Genomic DNA, 24620 nt, shown 5'->3' with positions numbered 1-24620 from the left:
TCTTTCTTAACAGCTGCTGGAGAACTTTAGAAGACTTAAACTTTGCAGGCTCTCTCTTGCATGATTCAGTTCGAATTCCTGTGCTTTCCTGAGGTTCAGGTATTCACCAGAAGCACCCACAGCTCCCAGAGGAGCTGTTAGTCTGCACAGTTCCCTCTGGGAAGGGAATTTGTACCTGCCTGTGTCTTGGAGCCCCTGTCCTGCCTTGGCTCTTCACTGCCTGCATTTCACGTGGGCCAGGGGCTCCTTCTACTCAAGGGTTTGTCCTCCACCCAAATCTGTGCTCTAGCCTGACCAAATTCGGTGTGAACTTGCTGTGTGGGCAGTAAATGCCCAGATTTTATTGGACGTGCCCTGTTCTCCAAGGCTGTCTGCAGAGAAGACCTTTCAAAAGAAGCTGGGAAGTGATTTCCTGACAGATCTCTACCCAGATGAACCCAAATGTGGTTCCTGTAGGGAGCCCTTTCATCCACCAGCCACTCAGAGGCTGGTGAAAGCCACTCTGCTCCCATTTGAACTGGAGGCTTTTCAAGTTGTCTCTTGTATTTCATTTCTCCTCTGATTATTACTTTTTTATTCATTCTGTCTTGAAAGACTTGTGGCCTTTTGTAACTGCATGTCTTTTTTTCCTTCCATGAGGACTTCTTTTCCTTAGAAATACTGAATATATTTTACAGAAAGTACAAGTAGTTTTGCCCTCGACCAGCTGAGGGCTTGGCAGCTACAGGCTCCAAAGGAGTGGGAATGTGAGGAAAGAAAACATAATGGCAAAGAAAAACAAAGAAGTGACTTTCTATATTGTGAAACGTTGCAAACAGGAGCGTTTCATATTTCCCCCGCTGTCAATGTAAGCATTCAACAACAAATCAATATTGCCCAGCAGGCAGTGATTCCCTTCCTTCATTTTAATCTGTGCAGCTCATTGTGCCATCAAGAGAGCAGCAGAGCCAGGCAAAGGGAATTATTTCTAGCAGGATTGTATTGCAGCTGCCCCACCTTCTTTCCCAAAACAGATTCCTAGAGGTTTTGAGGCTTTACTTTTACTTCTCCAAGAATCAGAACACAGACATTTCTTTTCTCCCTGGCTGCTTCTCCTATCACAATGCTGAAGGCTGTGCTTGCTTCACATTTTAATTTCCAGGGGCTTTGCCATAGTGCTGTGGCTTCTCAGCATAGGAAGTTTACCATTCCCAGGGCAGAGGAAATAGGAAGAGAAAAAAGTCCCAGTATCACCTGAGTGACAAAGGTCTGTGTCAGAAACCCACCCATGGAATCACTGCATGGAACAAGGGCAGATATTCATGAAAAGAAGCTCCCAGAGGGCTTGTGGTAGGAAACACATTAATTAATTAATGAAGTGGGTGGAGAAATGCATAACATTTCCACTGCATTTTATGCTAGGCTGAGCACTTTTTTGACCTTCAAAGAGTAGATGGAAAAGTGGTGTTGTAAGGATTCATACACACAGGGAGTGCAACTCCATCATTTCCTCTGCAGCTCTTTGTAGGGGAGAAAAACAGGAGAAATATGATGGTGTTACCATATTTGCAGCTGTAGTTGTTTAGAGCTCAGGCAGACTAACATTAACAAATGATGATAATTAGGCTTGATTTGCATATTAAAATTGTCTTAATTAAACACTGATTCAGTAAACATTTAAAGGCTGTAATCGATCTTTTGCAGGCACTCTTGGTTATTTATATGATCTAATAAAGGCTGGAGGCTTTGTTAATGAGCCCTCTATTTCCTAAGCTGTATGTGTCAATGAGATTATTTCACCAACAATTACTGAGCCTGCTGCTGTTAATAACTCACCAACCCCAAGGCTGGAATTCTTTTGTCAGAGGCTCCTTTAGTGGGACCTTGCTGTTTACATCTCCTTGCTGCTCAGACAAGGGCCTGTGCCACATCCCTTCCTTTCCTGGGGAAAAATCCCAGGGCAGAGATTTCACAGGGACATTTTGTGACTGTAAAATCAAGCTGGAAGTGTCCTGCAAGCTGTTTGAATAATGGAGCTAGTATTTATACAGCACTGAGCTCAGTCATAATACATTTGGTCCCAGATCTAATCCTGGCAACTGTGACAGGCTGAACTTTGTGAGGAACTTTTATTTTAATTTAAGAGGTAATGTAATCATGCTGTAATTTTATAAGAGGCCTCTGAAAAGGAGTTTTACTTTTCTTCAGTGTCACTGCAGTCTTTTGCCAGGATGTAATACCTTAGGAAAACACTGCTAAAACAGGTGAAGAGCTCAGCTGCTAAATGTTGTTATCACCCCTGACAAAAGCATTCTTTGAAAATTTCACATTGCTTTGGCATTATTTTTTCAGTATTTTGTTATTATTTGACAGCTTATTACACATGAAGGATTATGTATTCATGTACATATTAATGACATTTTTAACTTTTTAATTTTGATGTGGGGTATTCCCACTAAAGATTTTCTAGTTAACCCCTCTGCTCCTGTTCTTTGAAGGTGACATAAATGTATAAGTCCAGTCACCAGTTCTGGTGCCAGTATTGATGGATTAAAAACTACATTTGTTCCTATGTCTTTTCAGTCATTAAGTTTATTGGGAAACATTAATAAACTTAACAAAGCTAGACCATTAGAGTATATTTTTAATTATTAAAATAATTATGCTGTGGAGCAATCAATAAACTCTTTAAACCAGGTAGGAATTTCAAAATTGGTGTTTTGCCTAATTCTATTTGCATCAGGAGTGAATACAGGATTTTATTTGGAGCAGCAATGCTATGATGAAAAATAAAGCTTAGATACTTACCAAAAATAGAACCATTCCCATCCCAGACCTTCTTGCAATACTTTCTTTTTTCTCTAGAAAATTCTACTGTTGAAAATGTTGGCATGAATTTGATTTCAAATACCAATAGAATTGTGAATTTGAAATTGCAGAAGATTAGGAATATTTTTGATGGGCTTTTACAATCTTTTTTTTTTTCCTTTCACTCAGCATGTGTAGATGGTGTAAGCAGGATCTGGTGTAGATGATCTAGGGACAATGCATTTGTAAGAGCTGATTGCAATGTTTCTCCTCTTCCACTGATGATTTTTTTCATTTTAATTTTGATATCTAAAGACTTTTTTTAACCTACACAATCACTTCTTTTCTTCTTTTTGTTTTTTCTTAGAGGGACTTCTTTTTTCCAATGAATAGCTTCTTCAGTGTTTCTAAACCAAATAATCTGGTTCTCTTCTCTGATCCTGGTTATTCAGATCAACAATGCTGTTATTCCCAGAGCAGCAGGGAAAAGCAGATCATGGTGAACAAGTGGATTGCCATCCCCTCCCATTCAGATCCTGGTTTCTTTGCCAAGCCCTCTTCTTCGGGGGTAAATCCCATTCCTGTTGGTTAATGGGGAAACAGATCAAAGAAGAGCCTGCCTTTGCAAAGCTGTTCAGCAGTGCTGCTTGGTGGAGGAGAACTGCAACCATGTTCTGCTAGGTTTGCCCTTCTTTGTTGCTCTTATTTTGGTATGTTTTGCTGTGCATCTGCCATTTGAAGCCTGGCTGAGATGCATTTGATGTGTGGTGACTGCCAGAACAAAATTCACACTGTGAATGCAGCAGGCTTACAAATTCCTTTATTCCAATAGAAGTAAACCCTCTCCCAGTGGCTGTCAGACAAGTAAGAACTTTGATCTTACTGGCTTACTCTTGATTTATGCTGACTCTTTGAAGGGAAGAAATTAATTAACTTTTTATTTTTCCTTTCTTTTTTTTTTTTTAATGTTTAGGCCACCTCCCTTGTCTTGCTTAATAAACACGGTTGTGTATGTACCTGCTTTTGTCTCTGGCTTTTGCAGTTAAAGCCACTTAGTTTTTCCTTTCTCCTGCTATGAAAAAAAAAATTCATTGTTCTAATAGGAATTCACAGAAGGTAACAATTTGGCATTTTGGCCAAAGTTTAGCTTCAGTTTTTAAGGGCACTAAAACCCTTCAGACTCATATGCAACTTCTCATAGTCAGATAAGGAGAAAATTATTTCCCACATGTAGTGCTCTCACTTTTTCTTACATATAATTAAATTATGCATTCATTCTTTTATTCTGCCTTCATATAATTTAATTTTCATAGCCAACAGAAATGACTTTGTATTTTTTCTGTGCTTGCACTAGACTCGTAACTTTTCCGGTTATATTCCACCAGAAGCTCATTTATAATTCATCTTTTTGATCTTTTTTACATTGAAGTAATAGAGCTCGTGGTGTTTAATTTTAGGCAGCCCTACCAGGTTCCTGTCATTCAGGCACTACTCTCCTGCAAATGGCTGGTCTGTTTTGCAAAGCCATGGAATGCCAAGTTAATTGAAAGCGCTGCAAAGTTCCTGGGCTAATCTGCAGCTGAGGAGCTCCAGCACATTACTCACAGCAGGAATTCCCTGGCCTGTGCATGCTGGACAATTGAAACTCCCAGTTTGCACTGGATAGGAATGGAATTACTTATGGAATTTGGCTCTCCTGGTGCTGGCAGGGTGATGTCTGCTCAGCTGCCTCATGGATCCTTAGGAAGATGCAGCAGCTTCTGCTGATGAACCCATCTGCAATACCAGTAATACACAGCTCTGCTCTCACTGGAAGAATTTCAGTATCTCAGAGGGAATTCTTTATGCTATTTATTTTCTTGTAGAGGGATGATGGGCCCAGCAAAGGCATTTCTCCCTGCACTCTGTCCTGTTGGGGCCATGCAGGTGGGACTGTGCTCCTGTGTGATCTCTTCAACTGGAGGTGACATTTCTCTCTTCACATAAGCAGGTACAGGAGGGGATCTGCTTCCCAATAAAAATCTTTGTTCCTCCTTATGCAGCTGGAAGTTTGATGTCTCTTACAGGAGTTGAGAGAGGAGAGAATCCCACACGGTCATGTCTGTTTAAATACTGCCTGTAGTTACAGTTTTCTGCAGACTGCAGTACAAAAATCCAAGTGTCAGAATAAGACAAAAAGATAATTCACTTTCATCTCAAGAACAAAGCTGAACAGAGGAGCTTTTTTCAACTTTTTTAATTCATGAAACATTTATCTTTGAGTCAGGTTGTATTATGCTGGCAAGAATGTAATCTGTCAGCATTTCTACTATATACTCCTGTTTTTTAAGGAGAGCCTTAGAGGTTCACTTTGAACAGATTTAGCATACAAGGTCTCGGCCTAGAAACATACTTGTCATCCCAATTATGAAAAATTAATATGCCTGCATCATTGGTACAAAATGTGTATTAATACTACATTCAGGTGAAAGTTCACACTTACACAAATGAGGTAATTCAGGGGTGTTCCAGAGCGAGGTTAATTAGATTTTTTGGATATATTTAATAGCAGGTGTTATTAACTGTGAAGTGAAAAGAAGGCTGGTCTGTGATGAAAAGCGTGGTGTTGGGCTTAGCTGGCAGGCAGAGCTCTCTTTCTAGTTTTTGTTACCTACCAGATTTAGAAAAATGCTGTTTCTTGAGTTTTTAATGTTTCACTGTATGAAAGTTGTTATAGAAGTTCATGCATTTTAAAGAGATTCTAAATTCGTTTCCATTTCTTTGGGAAGATGTAGTGAATTTTTTGAATTTTTTTTTTTTAAAGAGCCCATCAGCTGATATGCTTCAGTTTTGGTGCACTCACCTGCTCTATGATTCCTCATATAACAGAGCACACAAATGGTGGCAGGTTAATTTTATTCCCCAAAGAAGGGATTACAAAACATCTGAGTAATGCCTTGGCCTTACCCCTGGTCTAGCATCCAGAAACCTTCTCTGTGTGATTCTTCCTCACAGGGTCTGTTCCAAGTGACAAGAGCAGAGGCAAACTTTGCACTGAAGGTTCTGTGCTGGAGTCTATGGAGCAAACCCTGTGGTGACAGATGGTCTATATGTTCTCCAGATTTGCTCAGTGCTCACTGCTCAGGCACTGATTGTGCCCACGAAGCCTCTGGGTGTAACTGGGATTGAGGTTCTGCCCTGCTGGGAGTGCAGCCCTGTGGGTAGAACAGGATGGGGCAGATGGAGAGAGCAGCTCTGGCCTGGAGGGACACACAGAGCCTGGGGCGTGCAGGAGGCTGCTGGAATGAGTTGACAGAAGAGTCTGAGCTGGAAGGGACCCACAAGGACCACTGAGTCCAACCCCTGGCCCTGCAGAGGCACCCCAGAACTCCCACCCCATGCATCCCTGAGAGCATTGGCCAAAAATCCTGGAGCTCTGCCAGCCTTGGGACCTTGACCATTCCCTGGGGAACATGTTCAGTGCCCCACACCCTCTGGGGGAAGAACTTTTCCCAAATATCCAGCCCAAACCTCCCCTGCCACAGCTTCAGGCCATTCCATTGGGTCCTGTCACTGGTTCCCACAGAGCAGAGATCACTGCCTGCCCCTCCTCTTCCCCTCACAAGGAAGTTCCAGATGAGTCTCTCCTCAGTCTCCTCCAGCTGAACAGACCAAGTGCCCTCAGCTATTCCTCATACAGCCTCCCCTCAAGGCCCTTCACCCTCTTTGTTGCCCTTTGGATGCTTTCTGATAGCTTAATAATCTTACTTAGATTGAAGAGCTCAAAACAGCACTGGAGGTGAGGCCACCCCAGCCCAGAGCAGAGCAGGACGATCCCCTCCCCAGGCTGGATGGCTGTGCTGAGCCTGATCCCCAGGACAGGGATGTCCCTGTGGGCTCAGATCCAACAGGCCAGGATCCCCAGGTCTCTTTCTATGGTGCCTCTTTCCCCCATCTCATTCTCCAGGCTGTCTATACAGCCAGGTTTCCTCACCCCAGGTGCACTTTCCCTTGTTGAACCTCATAGGGTTGGTGTGGGCTGGGAAAGAAAGGAGCTGTCTTGCAGGGCTAGGGTGCTTACCCATCATATCCCATGAAAATGAGTTTCATTTTGCTCTCATGAAGAGATCCAAGTCCCTTTTGACGTCTCCATGCACCCACTTGATGGCAAGGACACGATTCCTTGCAGCATGGAAGGCATAGGCACAGTTCTGCTGGGTCTGCCACGTTCCCTGCAGAGCTCCCCAGTGCTGGTGAGGCAGTCAGGTTCTGTTGGGAATAAGGCATGGGAATGAGAAGGATGCACAGTTTTAATTTTGCACTTTGCCATGAAAATGGAAACTCTTGTACAGATCCAACAAGGAAGGAGGAAGGTTAGAGCTTTCCAGTGAGTCAGTAGCCAGAAATCACAGTACACTCAACATTTCCTTGCTTTAGGAAAAGTTCAGGTCCAGCCAAGGGAGCTTCCAGAGCATTACAGTGTTTGATTTGCTGCAAAAATTCTACCTGTGTAAGCTCAGAACTTCCATTTTCCCCCAAATACAATTAAACCTCTCATGAAGAACTGTTGGGAGGTTTTGTTTGTTTTTAATAAAGAGAATGAGGTGAACATTTCCACAGCTGAGTGCTTCATGGTTTGAACACTTTTCTCGGTTTTGTCCTTCTGAATGAACATTATTTCTTTGAGTTAATTTCTAAATGAACCAAGAAATTACAAATAAATCTCCTATCTGAACACTGTTTAGATAAATCTCATACTCGAGTGTTGTTATCTAAAAGCTCATATCAAACTCATAAAGATAATTACCTATTGTGACTTGAATATTACACCCAGCTTGATCTAATGGATTTGTTATCTTGATTCTGGACTTGCAAAGTAAGTTTGTTCATGTCAGATGTTAATATACAGCAAGGCATTCAAAATTCAGAAAGAAAACCAAAAGAGCAGAGAAACATGAAGAGCTTTCAAATGATACCGTACCAGTTTTGGCTGTGTGTTTTCTCCAGAGGTGCTTGCAGTATGGCTTGTTGAGTTTGGGAGATTTATTTTGTTGCTGCTGAAATGGTAATTAAAATAAGTATAGGAAGATTCAGCTGCTGTGTTACATAGTTAAAGGTTGAACTTAATTATTGCAATGCAAAGAAGCAAATTAATTATGATTGTCTTCAGCCTGTCTTGTCTTACCCTGATATTCCTATATCCATGTGGATACACAATAGGGAGGATTTACAGCAGAATTTTACTACTGATTCCCAAATCTTGGGCTTTTATCCTTTGAAAGTAGGAACAAAAAATAATTTGAATTTAAAACCTTGTTTAACTACTTTTGCAGCAGGATTACTGCTCGCAGATCCATAGCTCCAAAGATCAGGCTGCTTTTCCACAATACCAGATTTCATTCTAACAAAGGAATGTTTTCTCTCTCAGGAGTCTTTTAGGTAACTCCAGTCCAAGGCAGGCAATTAATGCCTGCGTTCAGTGCAAGCTGAGAGCTTGATAGGCTCCACAGCATAATGCCAGGGTGTTTCTAACCACTGATTCTAATGTTAATTTCAGGATTTCAGACTGGAAAATTATATGTGTGTGTGGATGTGTGAATAATAATTAAAAAACCCCAAAACCTCAACAATGCAGAACACTTTATATTTTGTTTTCTTTGAATGTTGCTGTTATCTATGTATTTCCTGCAGAGGAAAAATGTATGGTTATTAATGTAATTGGACAATAGCTCAAGGAGGGAATGGAACTCAGATTTCCTCAATTAATATTTCAGTCAAGACTCAGTTGGCAGTAATGATGTATTTCCCATGATTTATACTGCTGGAGTGTCCCATGCAATGAGACTGGATAGACCCCATGGGTTAAAGGTGGGGGGAATGGGCCTTTCTCTAGTTTCAGAGCTCTGCTCTGGTGTTCTGTTACTGCTCCTGCTCTCAGTTTGTGATTGTTCCCTCTGTAAGGGGTGATGGTCAGTGACACCTTCAGGCCACAGCAAAGGACTGACATTTTCCCCTAAGAACTGTCCTAATGTCAATCTCCTCGTTTTTCCCTGCTCTTTTCCTTGTGATACAAGTCCCAAATGTTTGTTCTTGTTCAACTTGAACCTTAAAGAAATTCAATGAAATGGCAGATGCACCAGGTGGTTGTGCACCCTGTTCAGTTCCACACTGCATGAAGCACTGGTGGTGCTGTAGTGGATTATTATATAATTAAAGCCTGAAAAGCAGAATGCATGTGCAAAAGGAAGTGCATTAAATTACTGCTGAGCTCTTGGTGCTGAAAGCTCAGTGCTAACTTGGATTCTGGTCCACAGAATATCTATTACTATTTGTTTTTTTCCTGAGCTATTACAGTTAAGTAGTAGCTTTCCAGATTTGTTTTTGTGTTTGCAAAACTCAGATTTCCCAGTGTTAGTAAAGAAAACCCAAGCTGTGCACTGAATAAAAATAAAGTGGCATTTTGGAAATTAAGTTTTGATAGTATTGAGAAACACTTTGCAAAACCATTGCCTTTGTCTCACTTTTATTATCACTATTATTACTTTTATTAAAATCCTATTCAGACGGCTTTTACCGAATTGAGTTATGGAGGGAGAGCTGAAAGTTAACATCCATTTTGTGCAGCATTTGTGTGGTTTTCTTTTTTTCCACTGGTTTGTGCCAGCATGCTTTTTCTGTGTTTGTGGAAAGGTTACTGTGTGTGTGTTGGTATTTGAGAGTGTCTGAGGGTAAATACTACACCCTGCTGAGCAGCAGCAGTTATTTTACAAGGGCTACTTTCTACATGCAGAACATGCACCAGCACTTGGTTTGTTACCATGGGCTGGGTGCAATCGATACTGCTGCTGGGCCACAAGGTACATCTCGTGTCCTTGACATTTTTTCTCACTAGACTGCTTATGTGTGTTTGCTTGTCTCTGTCTCCTATCCTGTTACCTTTATAAAATTAGTTTTTAGGGAATTTTGTGCAATTGTGTTTCTATTCCAGCAGTGAATTTGTAATTGGCAAGTAATTATTTAAGTTTTCCTTGTATCAGCATTTATTGGTTCATGTTTTCTTACTTAGAAATCACAGAATCTGCTGGGCTGGGATGGATCCACTGGGATCATCAATCAGCTCCTGGCCCTGCACAGACACCCAACAAATCCCACCCTGTGCCTGGGAGCATTATCCATACACCCCTTGGGCTCTGGGAGCCTTGGGGTTGTGCCCGTTTCCTCTGCCCAGCACCCTCTAGGGAAAAAACCTTTTCCTAATATCCAGCCTGTATCTAATATCTAACTTATAAACATGCAGGGGTTTTGGAGTGGGGTTTTTAGCATTCTTTCCGCTTGTAACCCTATTGAAAACTATGGAGGACTCAAGAACTGTGCACTGGCAACCTTTTTATGCTTAAAGTAGATGGTGTGCTCTTTAAATACAGAGCTTTTAATTGTAAAGAGCCTTTTTCTCTTGTTGCCTTGCAATCCTTTTATGGGAATAATACCAATTTGCTAGTATGATCACATTAGCCATGTGGCCTTGGAGCAGAAACTACTTCAACAGAGAGGGGTAAATGCAAAATACAATGAGATGCAAAATGGCATTTGCCAAAGTTGCCTACTCACTTCTTTGGGTGACATTTTTTTTAAACAAAAGGAATTCTGTGCAGCATTAAATGCTGGGCTTTATCAGAGATTTGTATTCTAATGCCATATGAGCAAGACTGGAAAAAGCCTCCTTGGTCTCCAAGTCCAGGCAAAAGATCACATACGGGAGAAGGTCATTTATTTCCAGGCTTTTTAAGCAGCTTCTTATAGTAATGAGATTTTTTTTTTATCCCCACTACTTGGAGTGGAGTAAGTTTTTGTATCTCACTGTTCAAGAACTGTCTTCTAATTTTCCACTGGAATTTATCTGCAGATAATGAATCCCCATATGTTCCTGCATCAACACTGCTCTTCAGCCTTAATAGCTTTTTTCCCTCTTTGCTCTTAACCCCTGAGATACTTACAACAACAATGTAATCCCCTTCAACTGCTGCTTTGTTGGGCTGAGTTCTCCTGAGTGGTTCAGAGATATAATATGAACCAGAGAGCATTATCGAGGAGTGTCCCTTCAGAATTATGTTGTGGTCAAACCTCATTAACTGCTCTCTGAAAAGGTTTGTGGCAAACAGTGAGAATATGCTGCTAGACATGCTGATGATAAAATGTAGGAGTTTTTTTCAGTGAAAAAGAGAATTCAAATTTCTTATGTCAGAGTAGGAATGATTTTTTTTTTTCTTTTTAGTCAGGAAAATCAAAATGGGGATAAGCTGATGATGTAAACTCCAAAAGCATGACAGAGGTATGATTAACCTATGTTACTCCTGCTCCTGATAGATTGATTCAAGACCAGGATGAGTAGTGGAATTTCAGATCTTGTGTTTGGTTTTTTTTTCAACTCTTCAGAAAAATGCAGCAAACTGTCTTTCAATTGCAGTGTTAATAAAATGCTTTCTTAGAGGGAAAATCTGTTCTTTAGCATTGCACTGCTCCAAGCTGGGCTTCACTTTTAACAGGAAATATGTTTTAACCCATGAAACCAGTGGTTTCTGTGAAAACAGAGAAGGGCACCTCTTTCCAGTACCCCTGTCTTGCCATCTGAAGATTTCAGGTTTTTAGTAGGAGACACTGTGGTTGGATGGCTCCTGTTCTGGGAGAACAGGCCACATATCAGTGATGACATCTGACATATGTTACTGCACTATGTAGGTCACTTATGGCCTAATGTGGGAGATGACAAAAGATAATTAATTTTGATTTCATGCCTGTGATTCCTTAAGGAAGCCTTTAATGGTGTGTGTGGAATAACAAGAGACATGTACTGACTCACTGCCTGAGACCAAGAGCTCAGTGTTTTAGAAGGAGCCATTCCACCTTCTAATTGCAGCCCTCCAGCCAGGGAGTTGGCTTTCCTTGGGGATATTTGGATGCACCTTTTCTGCTGGCTATTATGTGAAGTAAGGAGATATATCCTTAGTAATGGTGAGAAATATGTTACTGTTCCAGCAACCAGGAGCTGGCTTTTTAGCACAGTGTGTCTTGATTTCCACACAGCCATAAAATCAAGGTCTTTCTGTTCACACCAAGGCTATAGATTAACTTGCATTGCTGTAACTTATTTAAATGCTCTTTTTGTTTCACTCCTAGGGTCTCCGTGTTTACACATTCCAGGGTCACGTGCATTCCTGTAATCATGCTACATTCAACAAGAAGGTAAGTTCTGCATGCAAATTTCCTTTTTTTCTTCCCTTTAACCATCATGTTCCTTGCTCTGGCCCATGCTGTCCTGCTCCTTGGTGACACAGAGACCTCTGGGGCTGATTCAAAATCAGTGGTGGCTCAGAGTGGCCCCACCTGCCAGACCAGAGCCCCTATTACAACAGAACTGCCCCTCCTTGCTGCTCCCTCCTTCCTTCTTTGATTAGTGCATGATGTCTAAGCCATTCTCCTCTGTTGGGATCATTGATTACTTTATTTAAATTAAATATTTTGGGTGAACTTTTTTCCAAGCTGGTTAATTTATAGTTGTCTGAGAGAAGCCATTTTGACAGGGATTGGTGACAGAGTGCTGTCTGAATGACTGATAACTTTGGAACAGGAGGAATTTCACCTGAATGGCTCTTAGAGGCCATATGAAATACTCTGAAATGACCCAAATATTTGTGGTGTATTGTCATAATGTACTGGGTCTGGGGCAGCCCCCCAGACTCAACCAGCTTAGAAGTAAACACGTCCCTGGGTGAGGGATGATAGGATGGATTTGAACACATCCAAAGGATCCAGTTCATTGAACCCTGAGTGCAGATGGATCACTGGCCAGGGAAATAAATGAGTGTGTTAAGACCCCAACCAATCTCATGTGTATATCCAGGGATACAAACCCTCAATTTAAGAAGGGTCCAGCAACAATAAAGAGCTTTTGTCATGTGTATCTCAGAGGGTTCCTGTCTGTCTCCAACCACGACCCCAAATTAATGTAATAATGTACAATTCTTGAAGCTCTCCTGGCCACACTGCTCTTTAAAACTGTTGTGGAAGTGCTGAGGAATGTTGTGGTTTCTGCTGCCATTACAGCCTTTTCTCTCAGAGACCATCTTTCCTGAAAAATAACTTTGTGGTATTCCTGCTCCCCATGCTCCCACTGACACCTTCATTACAGGCAGAGCAAAATACTAATTTTTCCTGCAGGAGATCCTGAATATTCTCTCTTGCTCAGTGTCAGCTGCTGCTTTGCCAACTGCTCTGCCAGCCCTGTGTTTGTAGGGCAAACCCCAGGGGATGGCACAGCAGAAGGTATGGGATAAACTGATGTCAGGGAGAGGAACAGGAATTCCCAAGGCATCTTAATTCTTTCTTGGCCATGTGCATGTATCTGTATTTGACAGGCACAGCCTGCCTCTCAGTGCCCTGAGACACTGTGGTGGGGAGCTGAGAGTACTTAACAGGAGCAAGCATGGCAAGGGAAATACTGTAGAGATACCACAGCAGTGTCTTTAATTCGGGTCTTAATTTGCAAAAGGCCTCATGTGACCTGTAAGGATTAACAGGATGCTGAAAGACCACGTGTTGATAACCTTCCAGGTAAACATGTTGTTTTGGTAAGAAATATTACAGCTGCCACTAACTTTAGACTAAAATTATTGGTTGGCATTCTCAGTGATTGAATTAGTAAAAATGGGAACATTTGGCACAGCATTGGTCAAAGTGACTGAGAATATAACTTCAGAAGCTGTGACTGCAGTTGTGTAAGTTAACTGTGCTACAAGTAACAGTTGTCCCACTGGCTGATTTGCAAAGCAAGTGCTATATTTCAGCCAAATACAGCACTTGAGAACTATTTTCTCACCCTCTAGAACTTGCTCAACAAAAAATTAAAATATTCCACCTCAAGCAAGCTGATTAAGGTGTTTTGAGTGTCGATATTTTTGTTAAAAATGCATATTTTATGAAGAAAAATGTTTTTATAGAAACAGTCGTATTTTCAACAGTACTTTCATAGAAAAGATTTTGGACATTTATAATGGACTGTTTGAACAAAGTGGAACATTACTTCCAGAGTGTCCAACCTAATGCTTACACCTGGCCCAGGAAGTTTACAATGACAGCAGTGAAGGCTGATTGCTGAAAAAACCCTGCTTAGATTTTTTTTTTGGTTATATTTTCTTATAACCCAATGTCCTGGGTCTGCACATCCCATGCTTTGCCAGTGTTGGTGGGTGCAGAACTGTAATGGTGAGATATTCCAAGGGATTCACTTCTTTTTCTGCTTGGACATAGGTCAGGCTCCTACATCACTTCAGTGGCCTTGTGGTAATCCTGTCTCAGGTTGCTTGGTGCCAAAAGGAGTTCAGAAAGAATATGAAATTCTAATTGCACAAGGAACAAATTTTCTATTTAGATCAGAAAGCCATGCAGGCAGTGCCAAATATTTAGGGGTATTTTTGGGGAAGAGTATTGTGGAAAGAAAAAACTAAAAAGGAATAATGCATTTATACAAATTGAATAAATCCTCATTAAACTCTGTGAAACTGATTAAATCTGAGTTATTTACTACACTATGCTTCTGAAACTGTACATAATAGGGGTTTTTTTGTTAAGTGGGCAAGGTTTGCAGCCAGAACTCTTACTATTGCTGAGATTCCCTAATTAGCCTGTTCTCTATGGAACAAAACTGCCAGCTTGGCACCTGGAATATGCCCATTTGGGTTCTGCCTTGCTGGGACACAGGAGTCCCAGTGCCCTGGAGAAACCTCTGCACTTGTGGTATGTCAGAACTGAACAGATAACACTTCCAGCAGCATTTTAAATCCTGCAGTTTTCCAAGTTGGTTCTCTGCCTGTGGAACATTTGAGAAAATTTGAGCAAAACCTACATAGCTGGTTTTGAATGGAGAACATAGAAAAATGCATCTTTCCTCCTAAAAGCTACTGTTACCATCCCCTTTAGTACCACATTTCTGTACCTTTGTAGAGAAAAATGTTTCACATATTTATTTTGCACTGGGGTATGGCCCAAACAGCATTTCAGGTAAGCTCTGCATCTCCTTTGCAAAGGTAAATCACCTATGCTGATGAAGTATAAAGACTGTAGATGTTTGGTTGAGTCATGAATTTGAAGCAGAGCAAGGTTTGCTCCCTTATGTGTGTGTGTGTGTGTGTGTGTGTGTGTGTGTGTGTGTGTGTGTGTGTGTTTGTGTCCAAATCAAAGTATGCCAAGTGTCTGCCATGACATGTTTGTGTCATATCTGCAGGTTTAGGAATCATTACAGTGGTTGCCAAGTTTCCCTAAAATGAAAAAAGAAGTATTTTTAGAATTATTGGTTATATTAGGAAAACCTAAAAGACTATGAAAAATATGCTTGTGAACTACTGCCCAATTTCACCTCCCCAGGCCAAAATTCAAGCAGCATCTAGGCCATTCCTCCATTGATTTGCTGAAGGGCAAATAATGTCAGATAGTTTTTAAACAAAAAAAAAATTCAATTTTGTTTACCTCCTCAGCAGTCCAGTTGGATGTCAGCTACCATTTAGCCGAGCCAATAATATTGATATTTGATGTCAGTTCTTATTCATTACTGCACCCAAATGATGCAAAAGTCAGATCTCTCAGATGTTTCTATGGATAGCCAGATAAAGCCAGGGATGTCTGACTGCACCTAACAGACACAAACAAGAAAAGAACAGAATACAAAATCAAAAACCTATCTGCTCTTATTGTTATTTATGTATTCAAAGTGTTCACCTCTTTGCATAAACTCAAAGCCAGTTGCTTACAAAGGTTACCCAGTAATATCAAACATGTTCAATTATACATGCAAAAGGGCTAATAGGTTCTTCCTCTAGTTTATTTCTGTCTCCATGCATAAGAAATATAATTACAGAACTGAATTAAATTTTAAGTACAGATTTTATTATCATTAGTTAACCATTTTCAGGCCATCAAACACTGCTAGAAGTAAAAGAAAAATCCATTCCATCTCTGTGTCATGGCAAGGAGCAAAATCCATGTCAAAATACACCCATTTTATTTGTTGGCAAACAGCTCTTTCTGATATTAGGGAATCATTCTGAAAATTGTTCTGGAATTCAGTTCTACATCCATTCTCTGACACGGTCATGTTATTCCCTAATTTTGGAAGTAAGTTTCCTGGAGTGCTCCTTTCCCTTGGCCATCCTCCCTGTGTTATCCACAGACCCTGCAGTTAACACTGGGCCTGCTTTACACATTATGTGCAGACTAGATGGGTACATCCGTCCTTATTTTGATCAGTTTGACTATTTTTGGTCTCCAACTCTGATACTCTCAATGTAGAAGTCTGGATAAATATATCTAGCAGATAGTCTAGAAGAAAAAAATATTCCTCTGGATCTTACTATGAGAAAGCTGCAATATGTAGGGACTTACTTACTGTTACAGGCCAAGGAAATTCAGGATGCATTGGTTTGGAAGGGAGTGGTTCTCCTGAGCTGCTGTATTCCTGTGTCCTTGGGAAAAGAGACAGTCTCACAGCCAAGGCCCTTTGCTGGAATTAAAAAAACCCCACAAATCCAGGACTGATTTTTAAATGTCACACCTTGTTTGTGTCATTCAGTTTCCCATCACCATTTCAGGTTTCTCATCAGAGATCATTTGCAAAGAAAAACTCAGTAATAGGTGTCACACACCTCGATAAGCCAAGGGCAGAGAAAAGCCACATGCAGCAGATGATGGGCACTGAGAAACCTTCAGTGTCACTAAATGCACTGGCTGCTGCTGGGGTTTGCCTCTGCACTCCTAAATCATACAAAATGCAGCTTCTTCACTCTCTTTTTTGTCTTCCTGGGTTATTGTTGGATCAAAATCCCAGTCATAACTTCTTCTGGGGGAAAAAAAACATTAAAAAATCTCTTAGTCTAGCAGTTTCGTTCAGCTAGACACAAATTGACTTCAAAAACTTGATATTACCTGTTTTTTCTATTCTCTGTAACATATATAAATACATTATATATAAATCAACATAAACGTGTTTGAAGATTCTAAACCCAATCCTGTCAAGTCTAGTGACTCTAAAAATAACTACAGCTCAATAAAATCTGCCTTCTTTTGTTTCAAGCCTTTGCATTATGAGATGTGAGATGAGCTCATTCTGCCAGGGGACCTCTCTCCTCCAGCCTCAGGGTTTGCATCCCTTTTTTGTCTGGTGGGATTTGGGGCTGTCCTGTGCAGGCCAGGAGTTGGACTTTGATGAGCCTTGTGGGTCCCTTCCAAGCCAGGATATTCTGTGATCCTATGATTTACCACAGGCTTGACTTTTTAGTTGTTTTTACAGTCCCTTCTGGTGTTCTTTGTTTTCACCATGCAGGGACTCACAATAAACCCCAAACTATCTTGTAAAATTCACCCAAACAAACGTGGGGAAGCTTAGATTTTAAAAGACCTTTTGCTCTTCCTCATGGCTGGCTCTAGGAGAGTATTTCAAACCCATCAAGAAATTAATTCAGTACTCATCAAGAAATTCAGTACCTGAAGGGAGCCTGCAGGAAAGATGGAGAGAGACAAGGGGTTGGATTGACAGGACAAGGAGGAATGGCTTCAAACAGACAGAGAGTAGGGTTAGACTGGCTATTGGGAAGAAATCCAGTTGATGATGGTGTAGATGAGGAATGTGGGGTAGGAAATAATGCAGGTGAGTGCCATCATGCTGTCTCATTCATTTGTTTTGAACTAGCAGTAAATGAAATATTTAAATATTTAACTTTTCTAATTGAAGCTTTTAATCAGATTTTGCTCTCGTTTAAATATTTGCACATGATGAAGCTTCGTCTCAACTCTTCATGATAAAAATTCGGGGTAATGCCCTGACATTTGGATTCAGACAGCTCTGTAAAGCCCAAGAAGAAAAAAATGTGGCATCATTTTTAGATGGCTTTGACATAGCTTGTGTTGGAGTAACTTTAAGACATTTAAGAATTCTTTAAAGAATTGTATATTCTAGGTCAGATTGACCCTTGAAAGATCCTCAGCAGAAACCGATAATAATTGACTATACAGTATTTTCTTTTATGTTTTCAGACTTTATATTTACTAATATAAACATACTGTTATGTCAGTTTGCTGCTAACTAAATGAAACAGAGATTATCTCCTTTAATGTGATTTTGTTTGCTTATTTCTGTGTTCTGCAGTGAATGTGACCCTCTGTGTATACAGTACATGCAGCAAGCGCTGTTTAGCATGCAAAACTGCTAAACCACAGTTTCCACTGTGGAAAACTTTGCCCTTCTTTCTTAGAGGAGAAGAATTAATTTGTGTATCCTAAGGAATAAGGATTTTTCCTAAATTGCATCTCCTGGCTCAGCACGCCAGCCTTTCCTGTGGCAGATGTGCACCATGGGGCCAGACCCCTGCATAATTATTTTTTTTCCCAGCTGTTTCTTAAACTCATCTTTTTGCAAAACAAACAAAATCAGAATGAAAAGATCCACCTGGATTCTTTAAACTTCAACTTCTCATGTGTAGTACAGTCCAACCTGCCTCTCTTTGTGGCATTTCATGGGAAATTATGTTCTAAAACATGAGAAAGCAGCACAGCATCCCCACCTTCTACCCTGTGACTCTCCCGTGTGACAGTCACGTTTTTGACAAATTGTGGAACTTTTACCTGCTCTGCAGCTGCTGTCATTGCCTGGACTGGGAACCAATGAGCTGTGAGCCCAGTTTGCTCCAGGCATCACTGCTCACACTGGGTTTGCTCCCTGCCAGCTCTCCCAGTGCTCCCAGTTTGTTCTGGGCAGGCACTGGTTGGTGGGGGCTTCCACTGCACATTGCATTAGCCTGGACACCTCTTACAACAGGTGCTTTTGGATTTGCATGGGTTACCAATGGACAAAGGACAGCTCTTCCAACAATGTTTGTGCAAAGCTGTCTCTACAAAAGGGCTTAAACTAAACGTGGGGTAGGGAAACTGAATTAGTTTAGACCAGTGGTTTGTGTTTGGTAAGAGGACTCTTGAATATTTACCACCTATCAAATCATGGCCAAAGGGAGGCAGGTTGCCTAGAAAAGTGCTGTATCTGTAGAGCAAAGGATGTGGCTTTGTAGAATACCAAACTGGATTTTAAATGAATTTATGCAAGCATGAAAGTAGGACCAACTCTGGAAAGGCTTGTCTGTTATGAAGATGCAATTAATCTGCAGTAGAATAAATATCACTGCTAGAAGGTACTTGAATATCAGATTGATTTAATCAGAAAATAATTGAGAACACAGCTGAAGTCCGTCAGGGGTAGGAATGCATATTGTTTTGGTGCTGAGTTGGGTTTGCAAGGCAAGGTTTGCCATGTGGACAGACAGCGCCATGTCAGGGTAGGCCATGGGTCACTCATGGCCATTTCAGGACAGGCCATGGGTCAGTCATGGCCATGGGTCAGTCACGGCCATTTCAGGACAGGCCATGGTCAGTCATGGCCATTCAGGGCAGGCCATGGGTCAGTCACTGCCATGTCAGGGCAGGCCATGGGTCATTCATGGCCATTTCAGGACAGGCCATGGGTCAGTCATGGCCATTTCAGGACAGGCCATGGGTCAGTCACTGCCATTTCAGGACAGGCCATGGGTCAGTCATGGCCATTGAGGGCAGGCCATGGGTCAGTCACTGCCATTCAGGGCAGGCCATGGGTCAGTCATGGCCATTCAGGGCAGGCCGTAGGTCGGTCACTGCCATTCAGGGCAGGCCGTAGGTCAGTCACTGCCATTCAGGGCAGGCCGTAGGTCAGTCACTGCCATTCAGGGCAGGCCGTAGGTCGGTCACCACCAGTTCAGTGTGGCCCAGAGGCTGAGCAAGACTCAAGGGGACAGGGGGATGAAGCAGTGGCCATCCTGGTGGTTTTGAGCCAGTCCACCAATTCTCTGGTCTCCTACAGAGGACTGTGGGGTCTGTGGAGAACTCTGAGGTCTGTGAGGGCCCTGGGGGCTGTGGGGTCTGTGAGGGCCATGGAGGCTGTGAGGGCTATGAGAGCCATGGAGGCTGTGAAATCTGTGGGGGCTGTAGGGGCTGTGGGGTTTGTGAGATCTGTGGGATTTGTGAGACCTGTGGGGTATGTAGGGACTGGGGGGGCTATGGGGTCTATAGGGTCTGTGAGGGCTGTGACAGTTGTGGGGTCTGTGAGGTCTGTGGAGGCAGTGAAGGTTGTGAGAGCTGTGGGGTCTGTAGGGACTGTGAGGGCTGTGAGAGCAGTGGGGACTGTGAGGACTATGGGGTCTGTAGGGGCAGTGAAGGCTGTGGGGGCTGTTAGAGCAATGAGGGCTGTGAGGACTATGGGGGCTGTGGGATCTGGGGGTGCTGTGAGGACAATGGGGACGGTGAGGTCAGTGAGGGTGTAATGCCCTGTCCCACTCAGTGGCTCAGGAGAGGGTGATTTGATTTAATCTGGGCAGTGCGGGGGAGAAACAACCAAATTCTCAGGTGGTTCAATAACAAACTTTGACTTGCAAACTTTAGAACATTAAGGTAGAATAAGGTACTTGGCAAAATTTAAAACAACATCCAGACTCAGTAAGGCACTTCAGGAACTTTAACGTACCCAGACACAACAAGGCACTTAAGAAGGCATTGACTGGAATTTTTCAGTCTGGCTTATATCTTAAGAAGGAGCAGAAAGGCAGAGCTCATCCTGTTTCCACCCCACTTCCCACCTGGTTGTTTTTAGCCTGATAACCATTCCTTCAGTCTGCTACATAAATTAAATTATTTTTTCCCCACTCAAGTCTGCTTTGTCCATGACAGTGCTGGGTGAGTGATATCACCCTGTCTTTAACCCAACCCACAAAACATCTGTTCTATTTCTCTCTGTCCTATCTATCTGAGGCAGGAAATCATAGAGTGGGTCTGGGGGACACCTGGGACCCAGCAGTGTCAGTCCACTGTAGATATTTAGCTGTTTTTTGTGAAGTAGTTCTCAAAATAATGGGATGAGATTAGTTGAACTGATCATTCTTTCACCTGGAATACATTAAAACTGAGAGAGATTCATACACTTCCTTGAGTTCAGAATTGGGTAAGCTTCTGTGAATACATTTCTAATACTGTTGGTATTCTTTCTTTATGCATTTAGTTCCCTTTACTAAACACCCAACGACAAGATAAGAAGACAAATGTTATGTTTGACTCAATGATCTTAGAGGTCTATTTCACCCTAAATGATTCCATGATTTTGCATGTTCTTTTGGTGGTTTCTCTTTAGAAAAACACATGTAGTTTTCTGACACTCATTTTCTTTCAGTGACTTAGATGTCCAGCATTTTAAAATGAACAATTTTGCATTTCACTAATAGATCTCTTGCCACTAATTCTAATTTATGAATTTAAGAAAGTATGTATTATATCTGTATTTTAACATTACTGCAGTGAATAGTACTCAGTTTTTCACATGTGGAACTGAATGACAGTAAAATCCCTGTGCACAAACACGGTGTAGCCCAGGAATGTTTATACTTGTTGCTCTTAGGAGTGTCTAATCAGGCAATGATGGCACCTAACTTTACTTTAGTCATGGTAGCTCTCAAAAATACAGAGAAAAGCCAGTTATGGCAATTATCATTCATCTCCTCTCACTGCACAGCTCCCAGAATTCACACCCTTCTTTGATGGTTAGAAAGGGAAAAAACAAAACTGATTATTTTAAACCTCTCTGCAAAAGCTATTGCTCCCTTTGCAGCACTGTTTCAAGTGCAATGTCAACTACTGTGAGCAGTAACTCTGCAGGGAGTGCATCGGTTTATGTAAATTTATGCAAAGGGTTTCTGCAATCCTAGCATGTGTTGTGCTCCTCAAACACACCACCAAGCACTTCCTGCTACTTGATGTGACAAAGGGAAGAGAGATTCCCCCTTTTTCACACAGCAAGAGGAAAACCTGCAGAGTACATGTACACAAACTGGAGACCCGTGATCCATGATTATTTTTGAAAGTCAGTAGGACTGGAAACTCTGCTGCAACAAAGTTCTGCCGTTCCCATGGATTACTTTTAGTGGAGATCCTCCTTTGGAGGACACAAGGAGTGTTCTGAATCTCCATATGCTCTGAAAGCAACAATAGCCACCTTCTTGGGTCAGCTTCTACTAGTTCTACTCAGTGCAAAATCAGGAGCTGTTCATTGACAGCTGCTAAGAAATTGATTTTTCTGTAGGAACCAACAGTGAAGCTTTGAGATTATTGTTTTTGCATCAATATCTTGGATTCTCCTCACCCCCACAAGAGCTGTTGTCTCACCAGTTCCTGGCTATTCAAAGCTGTAAAAGATGTCACTGGGAGTGAGGGACTGAGCCCAGTTTCACAAGCCGAGTTTTCAGTTGTTTTGAAATATAACTGATCTTCTGCAACTTTAATACAATGCAGAACTCAAAACTATAAAAGGACAAAGGTAGGAAAAAAACAGATGGGAAAACACCAAGAGTGCCTGTTAATAATCCTTAATCACCATTTTCCCCCACTCTGGATGCACATAATTGTTAAAAATAGACCACTGCACTTTGAAAGTGTAATCAGTGTAGCTCTGTACTTATGCCAGGCTAAGTAATTCAATGTCTTTCTAAGAAGATGCTATTTTCATTTGATTTAAGCATGATATTTCAAAAATGGGTGGTGATTGATTAGTCATTAGTCTAATAATGGACTACATCAGCATTTTTTCCTCCATCTTTATCATATTTTACATAATTCGTTTGGATTAATTGGATATTAAAATCTTTTTCCTTGTAACCACTACAGCAGATTCACCCACGTCTGCCTGGATTCTCTAGAGATCCCTCTGCCCTTGCTCACTGCTGCTCCACAGTGGGATGGGGTGGCACAGGGATAGGGCTCTGGATGCCTTGCCTGTGTGCCTCATTGTTTTTATGGAGTGTTTGCAGTTTTTGCATTGCAAAAAGGCCTGAGGTAATAACTCTCCTCAGGTTTCTGATGTGCTTCATACTGTAAATGTGGGAGGTAATGACTCCTCTTAAAAACATTCACTTGAATGTGTATGAAATGGGGGTACAGTTAAGTGATTTAAGATGTGTCCCACAGGGAGCCTTAGAAATGCAGATTTTTGGAGTCTCTGCATTTGAGGCAGCTGTTCCTCGTGTGGCTGCTTTGCCGACTGGCACTCAATGGCGAGGAGCTCCCAGAGCTCTGTGTACATAGAACAAACTCTCTTTGCTGGTTCAGAGAATGGGAACAAGACTGGTAGGACCAGTAAGAAACTCATCAGCCCTTTGTCATGGCTGAGTTCGACCAGATTCCCAGGAGTAATGGAAAGGGGCAGTAATTATCAAGCTTCTTTCTTGCCATGAATCTGTTGCCACTGGGGTTGATGAAAATGTCAAAGTAATTGCAGGAGTCCTTTAAAATGCACCTCATCCAGCTGCATCTGTCCTGAAAACAAAGGATTGCAAAGCAGTGACTTGTCATAGTGAAAAGGAGTTGCTGTTCAGTCCCTATTTTGCCTTTTTAAAAATATGTGCAGAAGGTGATGAAGCAGCTACTGACTTGCCTTCAACTGTAAAGAGGATGCTCCTGGGAGGAGTCTACTGCTGTCTAAATTAGATAAAGCAACTTGATGCGGTTCATGTATTATTGATCTTTCAGCAATAAATCCAGAGGTGTGTTTATACGCAAGAGACATAATTATGCAGATTTTTATCCTCCTCACGGGTGTGAAACAGCAGTTTTCAGGGAATATTTACCTAAACTGTACCTGGTGATTAGTCCCATTGCTAATCATTAATATTCAGAAGAAAAAATGCATTTTTTAAGAAAAGAAGGAAATAGATTTTAAAAACTTCCTGGAAACTATATAAATCGTTTCGTTCTTGATGTAACAATTATTTGGTTTGTTTGCAAGTGCCAGTTGAGATTGGGATTGTGATGTATATGGAGCTGAGCATGTCCATTTTAATGGGAAGTATTCTGGATTATAAAGATGTTCATTAAGTTGGCAGGAAGGTAGAGAGTGGAGGGTGGAACTGTGAAGGCAATTAAAGGACTTGCAAAGTCCTTTAAGTAGAGCCTGGAACAGAGCCAGTCTTTGAATGCAAACTAATTGAATCTTTGTATAAATTCTTTAATTACTCCAGTGTGCACACACGAAACAGTACCAACTTCATTCTACAGGCTAGGCAGCAAGTCTGACCAGTTTTATAGAATCATTTTACATGCTCTCTGATTAAAGGAGATAATGGAATTGGGCTGAGCAGCAGCAAATGCAGTGTAAATGGAAATCAGAACAAGGGGAATCTGCTTTTGCACCTCTTCTCCTTGGAAATCATTGTCTCCTCCTTTTACATGTAGGAAATCAATCAAGCCCTGATGGTTCACCATGCTGTTCAGTGAAATATGACATCCAAAACACATAATAAAAAATACTTCAGTGTGGCAAGAAACAACAAGAAGGAAACCATGAGCAAGGCAGGGGGTTCTTCCATGAATGACTAAAATAATAACTGTAGCAGGAATGAAAAAGCTAAAAGCTCACAGGAGAATTCAAAGTGATTCCATCTTAAAAGCTTCTGAAAATGGCCCATGGCCAGATGGAAATGAGTTCATTTAACATATGACTTATCCTTTTCTTTTTCTTTGAATGGTGTGTAGCTCCAAATAATCTTTCTGCTTGGTTACATTCGTGGTTTACTTTTTCTATTGAAAAGTTGTTATCCCCCATCTCTAGCTCACTTGTTTTGGATAAGGTGTGGAATAGAGAGAAGAAGTGGTGAAGTGTAATAGCCAGCTCACTAACAAAATCATTATGAGATGTTCTCAGTGTAGTAATGTTCTCAGTGCCTCGGGATCGGTGAAAATTAATGCATTTA

The 24620-nt window shown here is 41.5% G+C and overlaps 1 protein-coding gene across 4 annotated transcripts in view; it reads left to right on the top strand.

Annotated features, from left to right (window-relative positions):
* SPAG16 (sperm associated antigen 16) overlaps nt 1–24620 on the top strand; it is a 365904-nt gene that overhangs the window by 234098 nt on the left and 107186 nt on the right. For all 4 annotated transcript variants that reach the window (XM_033064223.2, XM_033064222.2, XM_033064225.1 and 1 more), the window contains one exon: nt 11941–12006. In XM_033064223.2, coding sequence (XP_032920114.1) covers nt 11941–12006 — 66 coding nt within the window. The remainder of the gene's footprint in view (nt 1–11940; nt 12007–24620) is intronic.

This window comes from Catharus ustulatus, chromosome 7 (genome assembly GCF_009819885.2).
Source record: "Catharus ustulatus isolate bCatUst1 chromosome 7, bCatUst1.pri.v2, whole genome shotgun sequence".
In the NCBI taxonomy this organism is placed as follows: domain Eukaryota; kingdom Metazoa; phylum Chordata; class Aves; order Passeriformes; family Turdidae; genus Catharus; species Catharus ustulatus.
This window is presented reverse-complemented; position numbering and strand designations above follow the sequence as displayed.